General features: G+C 42.2%; 1 protein-coding gene across 4 annotated transcripts in view; it reads right to left on the reverse strand.

The window, feature by feature from the left end:
- Window positions 1–22142, reverse strand: part of KIF13A (kinesin family member 13A) — a 196184-nt gene that overhangs the window by 115783 nt on the left and 58259 nt on the right. For all 4 annotated transcript variants that reach the window (XM_019543831.1, XM_019543816.1, XM_019543823.1 and 1 more), the window contains exon 3: window positions 10194–10206. In XM_019543831.1, the coding sequence (XP_019399376.1) occupies window positions 10194–10206 (13 nt within the window). The remainder of the gene's footprint in view (window positions 1–10193; window positions 10207–22142) is intronic.

A 22142-nucleotide genomic window follows, 5' to 3' on the forward strand; every position in this document is an offset into this window, starting at 1 on the left:
ACACCCTGGGGTGGAGAGCATCTGGACCCGCTGATTTGAACACTTCCAGCCCCTCCAGAAGCTCTCTAACCCAGTTCTCCCCAACCTGAGGTCTGGAGGCGTTCCCCTCGAGTCCATCTTGCATCACGGTGGGGAAGTCCCAGTCCCTGCCCAAGAAAACGGAGGTGAAGAATTGGTTAAAGAGGTCTGCTTTCTTCTCTGGTGCAACCACCAGATTGCCCAGAAGATCTTGCAGGGGCCCCACATTTCCTGGTGCTTTCTTCATCCTCCCTACGTAGACAGGAACCAATTTATGCATGTCAGTCCCAAAGACTGAATCCTGACTTTTCCTGCATGGACTAAATTTGAATGCTTCCCTCCTCATGGATAATACCGACAGGGTTTGATATGTAGGCCTATTGATTGCATGATCTTTGAATGCATGTGTAGGCACTTAGAGCGTCAGAGAACAGTTTGCATTGGTTGGTTTACTTCTGTTGGCCTGATGGCTCTTGAACTTTTGTGCACAAAGAAAGAGGCGAAGACAACGTCTACCTGCCTTGTAGCCCCTCTTTTAGGTAAAAATCATCCCTGGTTAGAAACATCAAGTCCCTGCTGACCAGGGAAAATAATCACCTTTATCTTCAAGAGTGATATCAAGTTACATTTTGACTAGTACATCCTGAGATATTTTCTGGCTTTATAAAGACGGGTCACAGGATAGAAAGAAAGGTCTCTGGCCTTCCACATTCTCTCTCCACATTCCATCATTGCAGTGGCAAGGCAAGCAACCAACCAAAAAAACTGGGAAAATATTATGGACTCTAGAGCAAGGAGATCCACAGTGGCAACTGGGCACAATAACACAATGCTTTCCCAATCTTTGAGGCCTGGCAAGAAATCTCTACTTTCTATTACCTTCTCCCATGGTAGAAGAGGGATACACAGCTATGGCTTGCAGATTTCCTCTGCACATTTTCATAATACATATTCATAATGTCATACTCTTGCCTGAAATAATCTATCCTCTTATTTTTTAAAGCACCTTACTATTTGACTTTACAACTCTAGTTTCACCACTAGCCTCCCTGTCCTGAGGAGGAAAAGGTTGATTTTACAACAGTGCGTGTATACATGTGTAGATGAATCAGCTCGTCTCTAGCCTGACCTTTTTGCGAGTTTGTAAAGCTGCACTCAGAGATGATGGTCTGGAAAGCCAGGTGCTAAGAATTACCCTTTCTGCTGCACTCTAAAAATGAACAGGGCAGCAACACTTCTTATTAATTTTCCCATTATGGGTTTATTGAGATTAAGAGGGGAAGCAAACTTGGGCACAGAAATATTTCAGATGGCCTGTGTCCTCCAAAAGTACTTTGTTCTCTCTCCCCAGCATGGGCCTATTCTGGGTCCCTCAAAGAAAACAGTACTAACCTAGGGCTCAGGAATGGGATTTCCAGGTGTTCTACCCTTATGGCATAGGATCCATATGGACTAAACAGATCTTATCTCATGGAGTCTCTGGCTAAGCTGCAAGTAGCCCTGAGCAGGGCTGTTTTCAGAATGAGGGGAAGAAAAGGAGCTGGACTTTATCCCACCCAAAGATTGCAGGATCCATGTTGTCTAATACTTCCAGAACCCACAGAGATATATATGGAAGGAGGTCAGAAGTAGCTGAACTCTGTGATCAGCGTGGGGGCTGCTGGCCTGGGTTATACTGACTTGGGCACAACCTTCTGTCTTGACTTGCGGTGGTGGACGAAGCAAAGGGATTTGCTCACTCCAGAGCCACGGGTTTTTTTTTTAAATCCTGTCTGGTTCCTCTCTTGTCTGGAGAGGGCAGCCAAAAAACCTCTTCTTGGCCTGGACTGCCTCTTGACCCACACAGCTGGCCTTGCCAATCCTGCCTGGCTCCTTTCCTGTGCAGGGACGAAACTAGAGAATCTGGCCCAAGCTCCAAGGGAAACTGTATTCATTGCACCAGTCACACTCCCCAACAACACACTCAGTAACATGGGGACACTTCATTTTCCGTCTGTATTTTAAGTATATAAAAGGGGAGATGACCTTTCTGGTCATTGAATCCAACCCTGTTACTGCAGACAGCTATGTCATATCATAATCTTTCATAACATTTTGCTCAGCCTAGCTCCATCCCTGAAGTCTGCAGGGGCAACAGTCACTGCAAACACTAAAAAATGAAAACCATTTACTTGTACATGCAGCTGGGATTTAAACATGGACAAAAATCTCCATGCACTGAGGTCTGACTGAGACACTTACTGCTGCAGAAGCAAAAAAACTAGTGGGAAGTTTGGGAAGCAAGACATTCTCCTACTACTACTCCTTGACCAGCCTGGTTCTACCCCACAATGCAAGAAGAATAAAAGTACCCATTGTGATGGATATGAAGGCTTTCATATAACTTTTTTTTATTATTATTTTGCTTGTCTATTCATTTTGCTACAATCCTAAGACTTTGCTTCTGTTTTACGTACACAATCACAATTAACTGGAATTCTCAGCCATTCAAAAGTATAACATTTTCATTACTTTTAGCAGGCCAAAAATAGGGTTCTGATTATCACATTAACTGGGCTCTAATTAATGGGAGAAATAACACTTCTCACATGTAGAAAATTTTCTCATACCTGCTAATAAGAACTCATCTTTTTCTCATGTCTAAGAGTAGCAAATAGGAGAGTTGCAGAGTTAAGCAATTATCATGGGCAGCTCATGTTTGGATGTACCAGATGTCTGTCCCTTCCCAAGGAAACAATATCATCTGCAGTGGGTCATATGAAACCAAATACACAAAGTATTACTCACTACAACAGTAATGAAAGTAGGTAGTAAATAGTAAGGCACTGCAGGGCATCATAATGGTTATCTGATACAGTTTTACCATACTTGTTACATAACTGAAACCAGGGATGTCAAACTTATTTGGCCCCAGAGGCCAGATGAGCATTGCTGGGATGGTTTGCAGACTGGACCAAGACTGAACCCCTGTGCAGCATCTGCAGTGCCAGGTCCAGCCTGAGCCCCAGGGACTCACTGCACATACAACAATGAGCACTGAAACCGCGGCTCACTGCATGTGCAACACACAGGGCCGGCAGGGAGCATGCACTGTCCACGGCACATGGGCTGGGTCCAACACTGCAGGCAGCAGAGAGAATAGGTCTGGGGTACCTCATGCAGCCCATGCCTGGGATCTACAGTGCCACATGCAGTGCCAGGTCCAGGCTGCATGCTGCAGACAGCACCCATCTCATGCTAGCTCTATGTGCTGCATGCACAACGAGCCCTAGGGCCAGTGCATGCTGCACACAGCATGTGGGGCTCAACTAACTATACGCACTGCATGCAGCACAAGAGGTTGGCAAGGTCTGGCAGGGTGACACATGTATAGCATGCCCAGGACCAACTTCTCATGCCACATGCAGGGTGCACAGCATCAGGTCCAGCCTGCATACCAAATACAGCGCACAGGGCCAATGCTGGCACATGAGTTTGGTCCAGTGACCCACAGGCCAGATCATACAGCTCCAGAGGCAGGATCCAGTCTGCAGGCCATGTTTGATACCCCAGTTTACACAATAGGTCTACTCAATTATTATCTGTACTGTGTTCTTATACGAGACAGTGTTTTGAAGTACAAGTTCTGTGTGCACAGTTAAATGGGTACATGATAGAAAAATAAGCTTAATAAAAAACAACTTAGAAATAGTTGAAAAACAGTTGATATAAAATAGTTTAAATGAATACAGCTGAATTATTCAACTATTTCTTTAAAAAACTCTCTCCAGTAATTTGGCGTGCCAGATGAAGAGGACAGCTTTGTCATTTAGGAGGCAATATATATAAATACAGTATTTTAAAATCTGCTTCATACTGAACATAGAAAGCCTGGAAAAGAATACATAGATAGACCAAAGTTATTCTGGAAGACTGCCAAATCCTTGCTACAAAAGAAAGTCATAGGATAACTTTAATAGCATCAGCTAAATGAACAAGTGGAAACTGTTGGGATATGCATTATCTCTGTTACACCAATGGCCACTGAAGGAAAATTCTCTTGCCTAGAGCAGTGGTCTCCAAAGTGGGGTGCGCAAGACTAGCCATTGGGGTGAGGGAAGAAAATATTAGAACTTCTATTTATATTTATATACATATATTGGGGGTGCGTGCTCAAAAATTTTTTACTGATAGGGGTGCGCGATCAAAAAAGTTTGGAGACCACTGGCCTAGAGAACAGCCAAGAATAAAATTCAAATATTACTTTGATCAACTCTGACATAGTATCACCATTTACAAATCTGGCTTATGTTTTAACATCTAGGAAGTAATCATGTGAAACAGTTTTCAGTGCAGCTCAGATGGAGACCTTACTAAAAATAAAATTCTAAACTCAAAATAAAGTGGACTATGAACTCTGTTCCTACAAGTGACAAGTCCCCTCTCTCCAATCCAGTAAGACACACAGTGATATCTGACTATAAGACTGAGAGGTGCCAGAGTGCTCAGAGCCTCCCAGGATTCAGCCCTAAATGAATAGTTATTTCCCCTTTGTCATTCTCCTTCTATAAAACTACCAAACTTACCTGAAGCCAAGACAACTTCAAGTTTTAGACAACCCCTGCAATAATTAGATTGTAGACATGAAAAATTATAAAACTGTTATAATTTTCCATGTCTAGAATACAGTTAATGGCAGGTCATCTTAAATTCACCCCCCCCCCCATTACCTATAGTTGTGGCAGGGAAAGCAGTGGCAGGGAGTGAGGGTCCAGACCCCCACCCCTTGTCCCCTTCCCACCTGCTGCCTGCCTTTAACCTCTTGCTTCCCATGCCTGTGCCTGCCCTCTTGTTGCCTATCCCCAGTGCCTGCCCCTTGACCCTTTGCCCTGCCCCCTGCTACCTGCTATCCCCACCATTTACCTTCAGAGAGGGTCTGGCTCTGGCTGGGAGATGGCAGTGGTGGCCTAGAACCCAGCCTGGTAAAAACAGTGGCTGTAGCTCTGAGAGCTGATGCCAGCACCTAAGGTAAACTGAGAAGGCAGCGGGAAGCTATGGGGTCTCCCTCATGCACCCCTCTCTTGCCACATGGTCTCCCTTACACTCTCACAAGCTGCAAGCCCCTACCTCGACTGTATGAGCCACATGAGCCACCCTGGCCCAGGACAGCTAGAACCCAAGCTCTGACTTTGGTCCCAAGACTAGATCTGAAGCTGGAGCCGAGCCACTGCCATCCTAGGCTGGTACATGAATCTGACATGCCACCCCCCTTCCCCACCCCCTGCTTGGGGAAAAAAACCCTCATTTTGGATTCAAGTAAATATGGTAACTAGTTGAGTCTTCTCTGACATTCCTGAACCTCTGATGCACAAACTCTTTTGGGAAACACCATACTGAGATCAGATCTGCAAGTGTAAGGCTCATGAATAACGATTAGACATTGCAAGTCTGATTATGTTTAATGTTTCGTCCACTTGTTGACCAGGCATATGTGCACAGCTCCAATACATTGATACTCAAGTCATTAGCAGACCTGGCATTTGAGTGATGAGGGCCCAGACAAAGAATGAGGCCTGGCCCACCTATGAGACTTTCCTGCCTCCTACTAGTATTGCATGTCTTACACCAACTTAATCTGGAGTTCCCCTCTTCAGGCAACTGTCCTTGGTTGCTCACCCCTCAAACCACTTCTAGTCATTAGAAGTGATTATACCCAGAACAACAGTAATAACTTCCCTTCTGCTGCTTTCTCTGTAGTTAGTCATACCTAATGACTAATAAGGCTACTATAAACCAAGATCCTGGAAAGGGATCCCCATCTAGGGACCCCATGGATCAGATTGGCCTCATACGTGTTCCTCAACTGCTCAAGCAGGTGCTATAGAATGGAAAGTATCTGATAAATAAATCTCTTACTGGCAAAGATTTGATCTGAATTCTCTTAGATTTGTTTACAGCATTGCAGAACCATAGAAAAACAGAGTTGGAGGAGGTATCAACTGATCTGGTGTTAGCCTTCCAGAAAGTATTCTGGTAAGTAAAGTTCCTTATAAGCAGGGATCCTGGTTTTTTCTGATAAGAAAAAAAGTCCCCAATTTTTGGATTAAAAAGTAACCCAAAATCCATTTGTCTGCGATTAAAATGAAATGCCACATATATAGATATAGATGTCCACATAGATATATGTGATGTTTCATTTTAATCACGGAAATTTTTTTTTGTTACTTTTTAAATCCAAAAATCAGGGATTTTTTTTTTTTTTTTAAATCAGGATCCCTGCTTATAAGCACCTTCAAAGGCCTTCCCAAGCCTCTAGTCCACCCAAACACAGAAGCCTTCCATCCATTCCTCAGGCCCAAATCCCACCCACATCACATCCACCAGCCCTTAACTTGTTGATTGCTGCTAAATGTACCAGGCACTTGCCACTCGCTATTCCATGAAAACTAGCAACAGAACAGGTGCCGCATAAAACCAGCAGTGAAGGGATTAATAAATTTATCCCCAGGACTGACTAGTTCTTGATACTGCTGGCTACTATTGCATTTTTATGTCCTGGATGGGGAAAGTACTTCTGCACTATTTACACAGATTCATGGAGCCAAAACAATTATTTCCAGCCTGCTAGAAAATAAACTGGTGGAAGAACTAATAATTATTGAAATGTAAACAAGACATATTAACCAAAGATGGACGTAAGTCAAATAAAGATATGCTATAGGCCCCTGCCTTGGAGAAGTTACAATCTTAGAGGCTTAATCCTGCAAACACTCTTGAGTGAATTGCTCACTACAATGAATAGCGACATTAAAGATAATACAACACCTCCCAGTAATAAGTATGTGCCTGATTGACAGTAAGTGCCTGCCTGATTAAACTATGAAGAATAACTGGTTTAGAAAGCATCCCATCTCATTCCTTCTAGCAATCTTCAGACAGCACTCTCAGAAAAGGCTATGTGGGGTCTGGATCTTTCAGAATGTAGCAATGAGAGAATATATCTGAAAAAAATCCCACACTAGATTAATTCTACCTTGTGTAATTTAATTGAATTTGACCTCTTCTTTTTTAAATGCATCTGTGTGAAGGCATGGATTGTGTGAGAGTTAGAGATGAGATGATTTGTTAAACACCACTTTGCGCTTGTTAACAAAAAGAAATAACATTTATACTCTACAACTACTGATGGCACTGACTCGCGAGACCAAGATTTTGAGTCTGACATTTGGAATGATTTACAACATAAAATGGTGACTTAAAAATTGGGAGGGAGACTTGATGAGGAAGGAGAAATCTTAATTTGAGAGTTGGTTTTTGCTAGTTCTTATATAAATACTGCTGAGAAAAAAAAAAGGATTCCTCCCAAGGAAGGTGGCCTTAGGGATGTTGGGGCCCTGGGCAAGAAAGTCATTTGGGACCCCTTAGAGGCTTAATTTTGATAACCTATAAGCAAGCTGAATATCTGTTGCAAAAATTCTGGGGCCTCCTAAAGTGTGGGGCCCCGGGCAGTTGCCTGGTTTGCCCTCTCCTAAGGTCGCCACTGCTGCCAGGGAGTAATAAATACAATTTTGTCAAGTTACACCTAGCTAATGTTATTGTCATTGGAATTTGGAAAACTATGTAGTACCTTCAACAATCCATCAAACCTTTAGGAGGCAGTCAAGAATTAAAGCAGGAGTGTTGATTTCTGTCTGCATTCTAGACTGGCCCAACAATATTTTCTGCGCTATTTACAAGTGAACTTAATATGCTTTTTACCCAAAACATTTGTCACTAGTAGCTGGAAAAGAACTACAGCACTGGAGTACTTAACACACTTAGGCCCAGAACTAGCCCCTGCCCAATCCCAGGTATTGGCCACAGGGAGACTGTTCCTCAAACCCAGATGCTACTACTGCCTATCCAATCCCAATGGCAGGACTCCCCCAAAAGCTGGCACCTTTCTAGCCTTTCCCTACATGCAAGCTGAAGAGCAAGGCTTTTTAAACTGCCAGGACATGGGGAGCTAATGCACTCCCCATGCAAGCTGGAGGGCAAGGATCTCTCCATTCTGGCACTTTTAAAAGCCTTGCACTGCAGACACATGCAGGGCTGCTGCGTAAGGCTTCGTATATGTCACACGTTCAAATTAAACTGCTATACAAAATGGCCACAAAGGCATTCTGCAATAAGTGTGGAACATCTTTGTGGCTGGTTTGCCATTTTATGGCATAATAAATTCACTGAATAGGTGGCATGCTACAATTTATTGTGCAATTAACACATTAACTGGACAATAAATATAACATCTCCCAGGGCCAAAGCCACCTGAAAATGGAGGCTTACTACAGAAACTGATGCAGAAGGAAACTGGCAGTACTTGACACATGTCTTCTATAGGTAGGGGTCTACCCAACTCAAGGAGGCAGCTTACTGATTCTGTGGGCAGACCAAGGAGCCAGTTGCCATTTTCACGGGCTTATCATGGCTGGGCCCCCTTATGCCTCTGACTGACCAGGAACTATGGTGGCCCCACCCCCCAGCACTGATTGGTGGAGAGGGCTGTTGTATGACCCAACCCCTCACTGCTGACTGGTGGAGAGGGGTGGGGTTGCATGACAGGCAGCCCTCCCAGCCAATCAGTGGCAAGGAGCAGCCATCTTGCTTGCTCACCTTCCTTCCAGCAGCCTCCATCCACCCTTCCCTGGGGTGGGATGCACAGCCAGGAACACTGTTGACTCCCACTGGGGAACCAGAACTTTATTTTTAGTAACTTTTCTTTTCCTCCCACAGATTTCACAAATTGCCTGATTTCATGATTTTCATGAAATTTGCACAATCTCGATTTGGATATGTCCCTGTCTATAGAGAATACAGAAGTCCTCAGGTAGGGAAGAGCTGTGGAGGGAACATTAGGCTGTTTTAAGTTGGATTTTAATTGGGACAACATTTTGCATTTGTCACGAAATTAAGTTGAAAACTGGTCATGTACTAAGAGCTGACAGGTCTAAGAGTTCATGGTTTTAGAAACAGTTACAATTTAATATGCTTGATATGCTTATAGTTTTATTTCAGCCATGCATAATTAAGCTAGATAGTAGTCAGCTGCTTTGACTGATGACAATGAAGCTGGTCGATTTTAAAATGAATGAATACTACTCTTGATATCTTTAAAATTCCATTTAAATATCTTCATTTGAAGTGGAGTAAATGTGGTACCACATAAAACAAATGAAACAAGAAACACTTAATTTACAGAATATTCTTAACATGCCTCAACAGCATGCTCCTACTGGGAGTAGCAAGAACTTCTGTCTCAACGGTTAAGCATTTCACACAACATAAGGTTGCATTATAGTGTGACAAAGATTAATGACAAATCTCACTAGGTAGAAAATACTGTATTTACTTAAATCTAAGTTAAGGTTTTTCAGCATAGGGGGAAAACTTTGTCTTATATTTGAATATGGGCCAGACAAGCAGCTGCTGTGGCTCCATGTGGCTGGTAGAGAGTACCTGGAGCAGGAGGGAGCAGAGGGAAAGGGTGTACAAAGTGTGGTAGGGAGCAAGGAAGACTGTCCACAGTGCTGGGAACACACAGAAAAGGACAATGGGTGAAAGGACATATGGAACAAGGGGACTGCAGGGAAAGGGTATGGCAGAAGGGGCTCCAGTACAAGAGGGAACAGGGAAAGGATGCATGGTGCAAGGGAGAGCAAGGGAAGAAGGGTAGCAGGGGGAGCAAGGCAGAAGGGCTGTGTGGGGCAAGGGAAGCATGGGAAACATGGGCAAAAAGGCATGGAGAAAGGAGAGCACAGTGCATACCAAAAGTATTTTATTACCTTTTTTTTTTCCAAGTTATCAAATATGAATTTTTAAAAAGCCGTATTATTTGCAATAATTTACTCTACAAAGGCTACTTATTAACTCCTTCAAAAGGATTCTTAAGAACCCCTTAAAATTGAATTAAAGCTTTTCAGCATAGTTGTGATAAATTGCATTCTTTTATTTTTCTCTATATTTTAATCCATAGGCAATATAGGTTGTTTGATTTGAAAAGCCTTTAACCTAAATGCACGTGAAACTAGTTTTTTTTCAATCAGATTTTCTTTCAATGGAGGTATACAAATCACAAAGTTAGAGGATATACTGGACTTTTCTGCTAGGTTTAACATGTTTAAGTCAATACTTCTACAATGAAAGATTAAAACGCTTACCTTGGGTGGTTTTCTAGATGACGGCAGGGAAAAAAAAAAAATCAGCAAAAAGGGTGAAGAGAATTGCCAATACGCCAGCCACATGAAGAAAGACAAGAAAGAGAAAAAGAAATAAAAATAAGGTGAATATACAGCTCTACCATCCATCTCTACATCTCAGTATTACACAAAGCATTTTAGTCTAATCAAATACTTACCTTTTTAAATTAGGCAATTATTTAATTAGGAAGATAACCACCTTCTTAGGAAAAGAAAAAGCAAAACCTTTAAGGTTCTAGGAAGCCATAAAACCAAAGCACTGGATTTCAGAAATGAAGTATTTCCCCCAAGGGTCAATTATTTTCTTTTGTAACACACTAAGGTACCAGTCCTACAATGTAATGTTAGACTGCCATGTCAGAGTAAAGCCCCAGCAGCTTCAGCTGGGTTCTGTATAGACCTGGCATTCAGATAAGTTATGCTTTGCAGGATCGAAGCAAAAGTCCAAAGCGACATTGTATTTTGAGGCCATTTCAAAAGGCTTATAGTTGTATAAATGAACCTAGCAGCTTTCAAAATCAACTCTTTTGCTATTTTAGCAGAGAATCTATGGTGGGTAAACAAAGGGAAAATAAAAAATCTTGCACTGTTTCTATCTTGAGGCTTGCTGGAGGCTGGGACAGTATGGCTGCTAATGCGCATGGTTTATGTCCAGAGGTCGCAAGTTCGAAGCTATGGCAGAAGAATTCACAGCATAGCCTTGTCACATTCCAATCAATCTGCAAACTCTGCTAAATACTTGTGAGCAAGGACATAAGAAGGAAAGCTGGGTTGCCAGTTTCTTGGATGAGGGACCTCAGGTTTACCCTGCCTTTAGGATCAGATCCATCTGGGGCCATAAGGATGCATGGAGGCAGTGGCAATAGGGACTCAAGGAGGATGGAGAAATGTCAACCAAAGAAAACTCATAGCTCCCCTTAGCAGTGGAAAAAGTAAGGAGCATTTTCTTTTCAGAAGACAAGCACATATACATGTGGATGATTTGGGGAGGGAGGGATGACAAGAAAAAAAAAAGGAAAGCACAGAAGACAAAGAATAGAAGAGGGAGAAAGAATAGCAAGATGTATTTGCAATACATCTATCCACCAGTGTTTGGAACCACTTAGCTGTTATGTAGTCATCCATGAGCACATGGGGCCAAATTCTGCTCTGTTACTTGACTGCAAATCTGGAGTAACTCCATTAAAGTCACAAAAAATTATAACTGTGCTCAAACCACTGCCTCATCACTCCTCAATACAGAAGAGTCCAACAGAAGGGAGTATAAAAAGTCTGAGTTTGCTCCGTGCCCTGAATCAATTCTAAGACAGACCAGAAGATCAGCACCATCTGTGCACTGAGCTTCTTCCCCAGCTCTAACCCTCTGTTCCTACCTTGATAGAATGGCTCATGTGGAAAGGCATTTGCTACCACTTCTCAAAAGGAATCTCCAAATCCAGGGATTGGGGGCGGGGAGGGTGAGGCAGAAAGGGACAGGACAAATACTGTATTAACACTCTCAAGAATCTCTGCAATACGTCTCACGTTGCCACACTACAAATTGTCAAGTGCACTGCGTACCCAATTAAGGAGGGATGAAGTAAATGGTCCTATAGAGCTCATTATCTTTTTGGGCAGACAGCGCATAATCCTTATTCCAAGATGCAAGAAAAAGTGTGGATCAATGGGTTACAATTAGGTGCAGAATATTTCCTTAAGGAACCAAAAAAAAAAAATCTATTTTATATCCTCTGAAGCATTTCCCCAAGTAATTTTATGCAGGTGCAGTTGGGTAATTCCCCCCCCACCCACACACACACACGTTTTAGCTGAAGACTAATTCAAGAAAATTATTTAAAAAAAGTGACAGTGTCGAAGTGATATTGTAACCACAATGGTCCACAAAATATGAGAGGCAAGGATTCTTGTGGGTGTTATCATTTATTGGACCAATGGTGTTTTTTAGATAGACTTGAGCAAGCTTTCAAGGCAAAGCATTATTCTTCAGGTATGAGGAAAATTCAGTTGGTCCAATAGAAGATGGCAGCGTAGATTTGCACTTTATAAACTAATTAAAGCAAAATGCATAAGGTTTTTCTAAGTGGTGGTTTACTTTAGTCTGTAAGGTGCAAATAGACCTTGCCTTCTGTCTGACTTCAGGCAGACTAACACAGCTAATTATTTCTCCCAATAAAATATAGCAGCCACAAAAATTGTTGCCTCTCGCATAAGAAAGTAACCTTGGAGGTGATGAGGAAACACAAGCTCCCCAATTGCTAATTTCAGCCAGCAAGATGTTTCTTAATCCAGCTGATCAACTTGATTTCAAACCACAGGGAGCAGCTGTTCCTTATTGTCCCAATTTTTGTTGTTGTTAAGAAACCCAAACTAGCAACTGAACAACAAGAACACCTGCTAGGCCTACCAAAAGTAACAAGTGCAAAAGGTCTCTGGAATCACTTAACTATGCTGGGTTACTGCATGTGTATTTCTTGTTAAGTTATTTGGAACTTTCAGCCATTTGCTGTAACTATCACACAGACAATACCGATGGAAAAGCTCCACAAGACTTGTATCAATCATTTCAGTGAAAGAATGTGTTTTCCCTCTAAATGCTTGCAACGATATCTCAGATGTAAAATTCAGTCATCCTTTCAAATGAACATAGATCACCATTTTGAAAGATGTGCTTTGCAGTCTCTCCTGCAAGTGTTTTAATTCAGTTGCACTAGTCATCAATTTGGTCACATATTACCTTACACAAATATCATTATTAATTTTTCCATTTGAGTTTGCAAATAAAAAAAGATTCTGAACCTTTAGATCCAGCAGAACTTGTACTTCCTAAAGGGCAGGAGAATTGGAGAGAAACAAGCCAAAAATACCATGTAGTAAAAGTTAAATGGATCAAATTATCAAAATCATAACCACACAGACTTTGCACCATGGACATCTGGCAAGATCCACATCATAAATGAACCATCAGCTGTGAATGTGCTTATGTCATTCCCAGATTTAGGCTTACTGAAAGCCTTTAAATGTCACAGGAATGTCAAAGCAAGAGAGTAATAAAGAATTTCCTCCAAAATGAAAACGTAATGCACTTCAGGAAATATGACACAATACTGTTTAATCTTCTAAAATGGACAAATACAGAAGAGGCCTGTTTCAATGCGTCTGACGCAGAGCTACACAGTCGAATTGTAATCATCAGCCACCGGTAGCACAGTTTACCACCTTTCCCAGCAGTGCTGCCATTCTTTTATTCCTCTGCATGAATAAGTACAAAGTTCTTAGAATGCATAAGTCACTTCTCTCAAGTTCAACTTTAGTTAAGGAAAGTGAATTTTTAAAGTAAAAGTTTTCACTGATACATCATTACTTGTGTTGTACCTTACTAGAACAACACTCATCACGCATATCTGATTTACTGAAGCAGGAATGCACAGATCACATATGGTGTACTTACTAGGTCCAGGAGGAATACCCACCCACATCATAAGGTTTCCTGGGTACACACGCATTTTAGCTTTACCACCACTAGGCAACATCTACCATTGGCAAAGGTCACAAGTGCTGGTATGCAGCCAGGATTACATTTAATTCCTGAGTTATCTATTAATGTAATTATACTTTCACCTATATTGCAATAATGCTTTCCTTTGCTTTTCTTATTATAGAAAACAAATCCTTTTTCACAGATTTTAACAGCTTTAAATGCGTTTTCTCCATCATATAGAAAATTACAAATGGCAAAATGCTAACAGCTATCTTTTTGATATTCTGACCAGAATACTGGCTCTATATAATTAAGGAACACTGTAACATGATCTGATATGGTTATTCTACAGTACACTATGCTTCCCGACTAATCCTGTTGATAGCTACTTCAGTGAGAACATAGTCTGTCGCACAGTGAGGAGCCAGTATTTCCCTTTAAATGTTATGTCTGTTAAAACAGCAGCAACGTGGGTCTCAAAAAGCTTATATTGCAAAAAATTGGTTAGATCATCTAATATAGTACTTGAAAATGACTGCTTTGTGCTCTGTGTTCAGAATGCTTTGTGTTCAGCACCTTTTTAAAGGAGAGAACAAGTATAAATTAATGTATTCCCCTCCCCCACCACCCAAAAATATTAAGAGTAAGGGGCACTTTAACAAAAATTGGTCCTATGCCCGTAGAGACTATGTTTCCACACCCCAATTCATTTATGATTTGACTGCACCAAGCAAGCAGTGGTTCCACATTTATTCCATAATAGCTACTTCACATTTTAGTGACTGCTCTTTGTATCTCTTTCTTTTTTCAGCACCAGTTTGTGAAGACCAAGCAATAGCTGCCAACTGTGATAAATAATCATATGTAGATTCTGGAATGGATAATATATAAACCATGTAGCCTTCATCTTACTTTTCCAAACTAACTGCAATAAACATTATTCTCTAAGAAAAGTAATTAGAGTGGTAGCATGCAATAGCCAATATAGTTAATAACAGATTTAGGGTTGGGAGGCTTCAGCATTTTAATACAATTTTAAAAAAATCTCCCCCTATCTTTTTCCTACAAGTGTGTGTGTGTAAAATCTCAACAAGTTAAAAAGTATCTTGGCAGAAAGTAAAGTGGTTTCATTATTATTATGTAAGTGTACATTGCACATAGTGCTTTAGTATTCTTTTTTTGTGCTCTTGCTAAAATACTGAACTTTCCACCACAAGTTGCAGTTTTTAAAATCTGATGTAAATATCTTTCACTAGCCGTAGTTTGTTTTGTTCAGAATTCTTGGGCATTAGAAGAACACTGGTATCTTTCGTGCAAGCACAGATCTTGTATACTGAATTAGGTCTGAAAAGTTTGAGAACTGCTGATCTATCAGGGCACTGCCCACTTTTTTGAATGTGACAGTGCCCCCAGCTGAGAACCTCTGCTGTGCTACCACAGCTTACCTGGGCGCTTCTCAATCAAGTGTTGCTGCTTCCAGGTAAAACTGCTCTGGGTGCCCAGTGCACAGCCAGCCTGGAAGGACTGTGGAGCATGAACATGCTCCTCTTGAATTGGGGCACTCCAATATCATTGCATGTTACCACTCAGGGCGGTTTTACCTGGCTGCCAATGAGGCACAGTGTCTGCACTGGCACACCTGAGCAAGGGTCTCACAGCTGCCCTGCTGAGGACTGGCTGGAGACCAGTGGGGGGGCTGAGCCGTTCCCCAGTTGTGAACTAGTCAAGAACCAGCAGGGCATCTTGGGCAAGGCTGCGTTCAGCGTGGGCAGGGTAAGGGTGGGTGACTACAGTGCTGGGAGAGGGGGGCTACAACAAATTTTGGGGTGGCTGTAGCCCACCCTGTAGCCCCCACTCTCAGCACCACCGCCATTTGCCCCACCCTTGCCTGCCCTGCTCCCAACCCCAAGCCCGCAGCCCACCCTTGCCTTGCACACAAATCCAGGGGGCACATGCCCCCCATACCTCCCCCAGGGTGTGCACAGCAGAGGAAGCCATCCCCGCCACCCCCAAAACAAGCCACCCATGGCTCCATCCCACACCCTACTCTGCCCTGGCTGGGCAGCGCCTACCTCTGCCCCAGCCCCAGCCCCACTCCCTCCCTCACCATGGGGGCCTCAATTTATGCCTCCCCTTCCCCCCCAACTTACTAGCCAGATGCTGTCCTTTAAGCAACTGGGATACAGATTGGCAATTGGATCAGTACTGGCCAATAAGGCTGGTTAATAACCGGCCGTTCGTATTGGCTAAGAAAATCTTTACTGGTGCACCCCTACTGAGGGCATAGATTTGATGTCTTGCTAGTGTCTTTGTTGGCTTTGGGGCATGATTACCTAGCTGGTGATCCAACTGGTGTTGCTGGGTATGGACAACCATACATTTGGAAGTGTTACTTTAACAGTTACATGCACAGAAGCTGGGAGTGATACAAACATAGCAAAACCGTTCTAACTTCAACCCTAGGTAAAAGCAGGGTTAGAACAATTGCAGTGTTGTCTGGAGCACCAGTCCCCACTCCCCTTTCGAAGTTTGCTGTCATACTTGCAAGCGACATGTAAATGTTGTCCATACACACTGAAGGTTACGGCTCAGCCTTTCATAACTAACACCATCTAAACATTTCCGGGTTAGTGTGTTTAAGGTTTAAGGCAAGAACATGTGTGCCTGAATAGTTTGAGGGGTAAAAAACAGGGCATGGAGGAACTTGTGTTCTGGTTTTGCTTCATTAAGCCTCTTGCTTTGCATATGAAATAAACACTCTGTTCAATCTAGGCAAAAGCAACCTATCTTGTGTGGCTTATAGGGAAAAACCAAGCATGCAACAGACTTAGTCACAACAGCATAAATTGTGTAGGGAGAGATATGATGCTCCCAGTGGAGGATTTCAGTGGAATTACATTGCTTGGTGATGCTTTGCTCTTTGTTTAATGGTTTAACACTGCAGATAGTCGCTTGCAAGTATGATAGCAAACTTTTAAAGATCCAGGCCTGTGTAACATTATTGACAACTTTACTTTTTAACAGCAGTATCCATCCACCAGGATTTACAGGCATTTACCTACCCACTGTAACTCAGTGCCTGCTAATCGTGCAGTTAAAGTTTTATGCAGCATCCAATTGTCTGCAAGCAGAATACAGGACTAAGATATTTAGTTGTTCACCTCTCCCCCCTCCCCCTTCCATTCCCTGTAAAAGCAGATTATCAAAAGGAACAGCAGCTGTACTGGCCTGAAACAATTCAATTTATTCAGGCAGTAGTACCAGTACACAGGTCTCTGAGCTTGGTGCACATATTGAAAAATGTGACTCTCTACTTTTCCCCTTTAATGGCATTATATGTCCTAACACAGGGCTGTCCAACTTCTAAATAAGACACTGCACAGGCTGCACATTCCCCAGGTGTATGCTGCACAGCCCATCCTCTCATGTGGCACCACTGGCACACATCCCCCACTGCACCATCCCAGTACTCCTGTGCTACTCCTAGCTGCGCTACATCGTCCTGCCTACTGTGCCACACAGGAGGCACCCTGCTGTACTGTCGGCATACCGTGCTGTGCTGCATGGAGTCCCTAGGATCTCCCCTAAAGCCCTCAGCTGCATGCTCCTGTAGTCCCAACCCCCAGGGGTAGGCAGCAGAAGCTGAAGAAGGGAGGGGGAGCCTGGAGACTCTAGCAGCAGGAGCTGCCGGAGTAGTGGCAGGGAACAGTGCCCTGATTGGGACCTGCATGTTAAGCTCTCAAGGGCTACAGATCATGGGCCACCAGTTGGAGCACTCTGCCCTGTTTAAAACAGACTATTTTAACCACTAACCAAACTTGAGCGTGTAAGAGAGAAATCGGTGCTCAGAACAGAACTGCTCTCCAGAGGTTGACAATCACTTCCTCTCCTTTGTCTCAAGTGTAATGGAACATCTCACTGGGCAATTAGGGCATCTATACACATGACCCATGGTGGAAGGGGGGCACTTTAAATTTAGAATGGCTCTGAGAGCTGCTCTAATTAAAAGCGCCCGCAGCATCATGTGTATTCAGCATCCTGCACCTCAAAATAGCAGTGGGGGCACTTTAACTAAAGCTCGTTTGACAAGCTTTAGTTAAAGCACCCCCGCTACCATTTGGAAGTGCAGGATGCTGAATACACATGGTGCGGAGGCTGCTGGAATGCGCCAATTAGCACACTCCAGCTGACTCAGTTGAATCTGCTCCAACACATGCTAGCTAGCCTACCTCACAGCAGAGCTCCATCACATGTATAGATGCCTTTATTGAATGTTTATGTAAGCAATGTGTAAATATATCATAAGATGCTTGCAGCACACTGAGTTGCTTGCCATTCTTACTCCATTGCTATTTGATGGCCTCTTCCCTAGGGAAAATAAATGTTGTTGCACTAAAACCCACTGTGCCACCCCTTGTGACCAATATAGCCAAGCAACTGGCACAACAGGTTAGCAGCTCACAGATGAGTCAACTACCTCTTGGTTATACCACCTCTGCGGCAAAATTCTTTGCCAAACCCTACCACTTTCAGAAATTCTAGTCATTGCAATTCCTAATGTGGTTGGCAATAACCAAAGGACTGAGTAGGATAATGAAACTGTTCCCTTGCTGTAAACACTGTGCCTAACCATTAGAACTCATGAAGAATTTAACACAATAAAGGTAATTCCTTTTAAAAAGGGGAAAATAAATTATTAAATAAATAGTAAAGCTTTACAAACAAAACTGTTCTTCAGAGTAAAAGCACATTCAACATTCAAGTGCTATATTCTGTTGCAAAGATACAAACTCTAACCACCAGCATAGTTGGCGCAGATCAATACAGAATATTTCTATTTATTGTAAATGAAAAGAGATTAGACTGTCCAGATAAACTCGATCTGGACCTTTTTCATTTTAGATGTAACATTTCATTAACCCATTAAATTAATGTGAACTGAAGAATCACTACCTACTGTGTACTAGGATATAGGCATAAACATCCATAGCCAAATGGATACAGGGTCAAGCTAGGGCTGTTGAGTTTTTAAAGATTTGCAGGCAACACTGTCCCAAACACTTATTTTCTGACCATCTCATATAAGTATTCTTTTCTTCAGTAGCATGTTCAAACTTTAGATAACAAGCAAGAACCCTTAAGTTTCACTGTCACATTCAATCACCATGCTGGATAAAATCACTATTCAAATTCCATCCAATTTAAGTTACTAATGAGATTTCAAGAAAGATGCTAATCAAGTATGACACCACATCCTTTTACAGGGTCATACAAATGTACGCTAACATTCTTTAAATGTAACTGGTAGTGAAAAATTAGTCTCTCAGAGATTGCAAGATTCACAAAAGCTAGTTTGCAGTTTTACATTAAGATGGTTTTCAATATGGTAACAACCAATATACCAATCAGTTATAAACTAGTTTGTCAACACCATATTTTTTAAAAACCACCACTTAACTGTGATAGTTTAACTGATTTAACACCTGCCATTGGCTCACTCAAAATCATGCTGTAGAAGGCAAGTGTGTCATGTATTCACTAACCCACCACAACACCAGTTGTTCTGGTCCATCTTTGGGAAATTATATTAATTGTACCAATAGACAAAGTGTGAAAAACAGTGCTACCAACTGCTACTCAATGAGCTCCTCAAGGAGAAAAGGGTAAGCTGGCACACTAGAACAGGGCTGCCCTACTTATTTGGCTCCACAAGGATGGATCTGGACTGCTGGGCTTCCTGTGGGTAAGAGCCCATACCTGCTAAGGCAGGCCTCTGGCTTCTCAGCACTTGGTAAATACTACTATCACTTGCCTCCTCTCCTAACCTTGCTGCCACTTTAAGTAACCAGCAACAACTGAAGACCCTAAATTTGGTGGCAGGCAAGGGGGCAGGAGTGAGAAGCCTCAGTCACAAGCTACTAGTTGGACAGCCCTACACTAGAAGAAAGATCAAGACAAAAACCTGCAAACAGAAGAAGTATGCATCAACATCAGTGGGTTAAAATCACCTACTGGTATTTATCATAGACAAGCAACTAAACGGGAGCTCCTAGCATGACACTGTGGCAAAAAAGGCTAATGTGATCCCTGGATGTATTAAGAAGGGATTAACAAGAGAGTAGTGAGTTAGAATAAGGAGACTTCTTTTGTTTTATAAAGAACATTAGATTAATACTAGAATACTGTATACAGTTAAAATTAAATAAAACGTTGAAAAAATAGGAGATGCAGGGAAGAGTCCTCAAATGATTAAAGGACTAACAAAAATGCATTATAGTATGCATGATCTCTTTATCCCTATTTCTTTAACTGATCAAAAACAGGTCAGAGGCGATTTGTTTACAGTGCATAAGAACCTGCACAGGAAAAGGACACTGGGCACTAAAAGGTTGTGTAATTTAGCAAAGAAAGTTATAACAAGAACCTCTAGCAGAAGCCAAATTTCAGTGGGAAAAAAACCAAACAAAACAATTAACAGTGAGGGTGAATAGGTGCTGTAACAAACTTTTAGGGAAGCAGTGGATTCTCTCTCTCTTGATACCTTCAGATAGAAACCAAATACTTGTCTGGAAAACGCACACAGTCAAACACAAGGTTTTTTTAGCCAAATGTATTACTGAGCTTCAGAAAAGGGATAACTAGGTAGAACTTAATACTTGGTGGGTGTGTCTACACGTTCAATTACTGCAGCGTGAAACTCTGGCACAGTTTGTCCCAGAGTTAACAGCTCTTGGGTGTAGTGTCTACAGTGCATCCAGGACCACAGCAGTTTGAGCCAGGGTGGAGCAGCCCTAGGCTGGCAGCAGACCTGGGGAGTCAGCCCTGGGATCCAGGCTGCAGTGTCGGAGGGGCTGGCTGGCACACAAGAGCGCACAAACAGCAGAGTCATATGGTTAGGCCAGTGGTTCCCAACCCTGGGTCACAACCCAAATGAGGGTTGTGGGGGGAATGCCAGTGGCATTGCACACAAATAGCAAGCCATGCCACATGCCAGGATCTCCCCTGCCCCCGCCCCGCTGCACTACACTCCCAGCAGCAGGTTGCTAAAAAAAAAGGTTGGTAACCACCGGGCTATGTGGCAGGCAGGGAACTGGCCCTCTGCTGCCTGGGTGCATTTTATACCCAGGTCACCATTTAGGAGCAGTTATTTTTGCTGTCAGTACTGTCCCCAACAGTACCATCTTACAACAGTGAAAATGTCTTGCATTTTAATAGTGTCACATGTGTAGATTGTGACACTTTACACCATAGCAAGTTAGTCTGCTGCACAGTTAACCACTCCTGTAGTTGAATCCTGTGAGGTTAGACTAGGCTATCCCTTTTGAGGCTTAAACTATGAATTTTAAAACCCTCATAAATGCTACAGCAGTTTGACCCAGTAACAGTTATAGAAATTGTGTTCACTAGTTTTTAAGGGATAGACTTTCTAAGTTTCTAAAATACATCTTTCATTCCAGTATGCAAAAATATGCATGTAATGGCAATAATAATGACCTCTTCCCCCTAAACTCTATACTCCTCTATATGCTGGCTGCTAGTACTTTCCCTGCAGACCTACAACCATTCCAAACCTCTAAGCATCTCTCAAATCAAGCCACTTTTTAAGTGAAGCACAGGAAGTCTCAGATATCTTCTAAGATCGCCAATGTTTAGGAAAACATAAAAGGAAGGCATACACATCAGAAATGCATCCATCAAGAGAACTGTATTAATCCTAAAAAGAGTTAAAAGCTCTTTGATAGAGTAGATAATATAAAGAGGCAAAAGTTCGGAAAAGATCAGGTTATTTCTGTTCTACAACACAGACCAGGTTATTTCCATCCTTACAAACTAAAAGCAAATTCAAATACATATGCAGTGAACCAAGCACTTGAAAAATATAATGGAATTGCAGAATACAGGACTGGAAAAGCCCTCGTGGGTCACTTAATTGAGTCATACAATCCCAACCAGACACTTAATAAGGATTATTTGGATAAGGAAGGGGACACATTGAGGAATGAGGTAACATCCTGGACATGGGCAACCAAAACTGTACACAATATTCCATCTTAACAGGGCCTTATAGGGCAGCATGAATATTTCCCTATTCTAGAAGTGATTCCTTCCATTGTGCAAACCTTATAATTATGTCATAATTATCTGGAACTGACTGATAGAGTCTCAGAAATAAAGATGTTTTCAAGATTAAACAAGATTTCTGACAAGCAGATTTAAGTGGGTCAAAGCTTTAAATTCGCAAGCTTAATTTATGATGTTTAAATGATGTGTTAAGCATAACCTGTTTGATAGTAGCTTTACTCCAGCAGTAATTTTAAAGTACAATTACATAGATCTTTTAAAGACTGAGAGGTGGGAAAGCCAGAATGTTTTCATTTGCACATGCTGAAAATGAATGATCTGTACAAGGTAAAAACATCTAACATTTTTAA

The sequence above is a fragment of the Crocodylus porosus genome, unplaced genomic scaffold (assembly GCF_001723895.1).
Source record: "Crocodylus porosus isolate Cpor-Errol unplaced genomic scaffold, CroPor_comp1, whole genome shotgun sequence".
Classification (NCBI taxonomy): Eukaryota; Metazoa; Chordata; order Crocodylia; family Crocodylidae; genus Crocodylus; species Crocodylus porosus.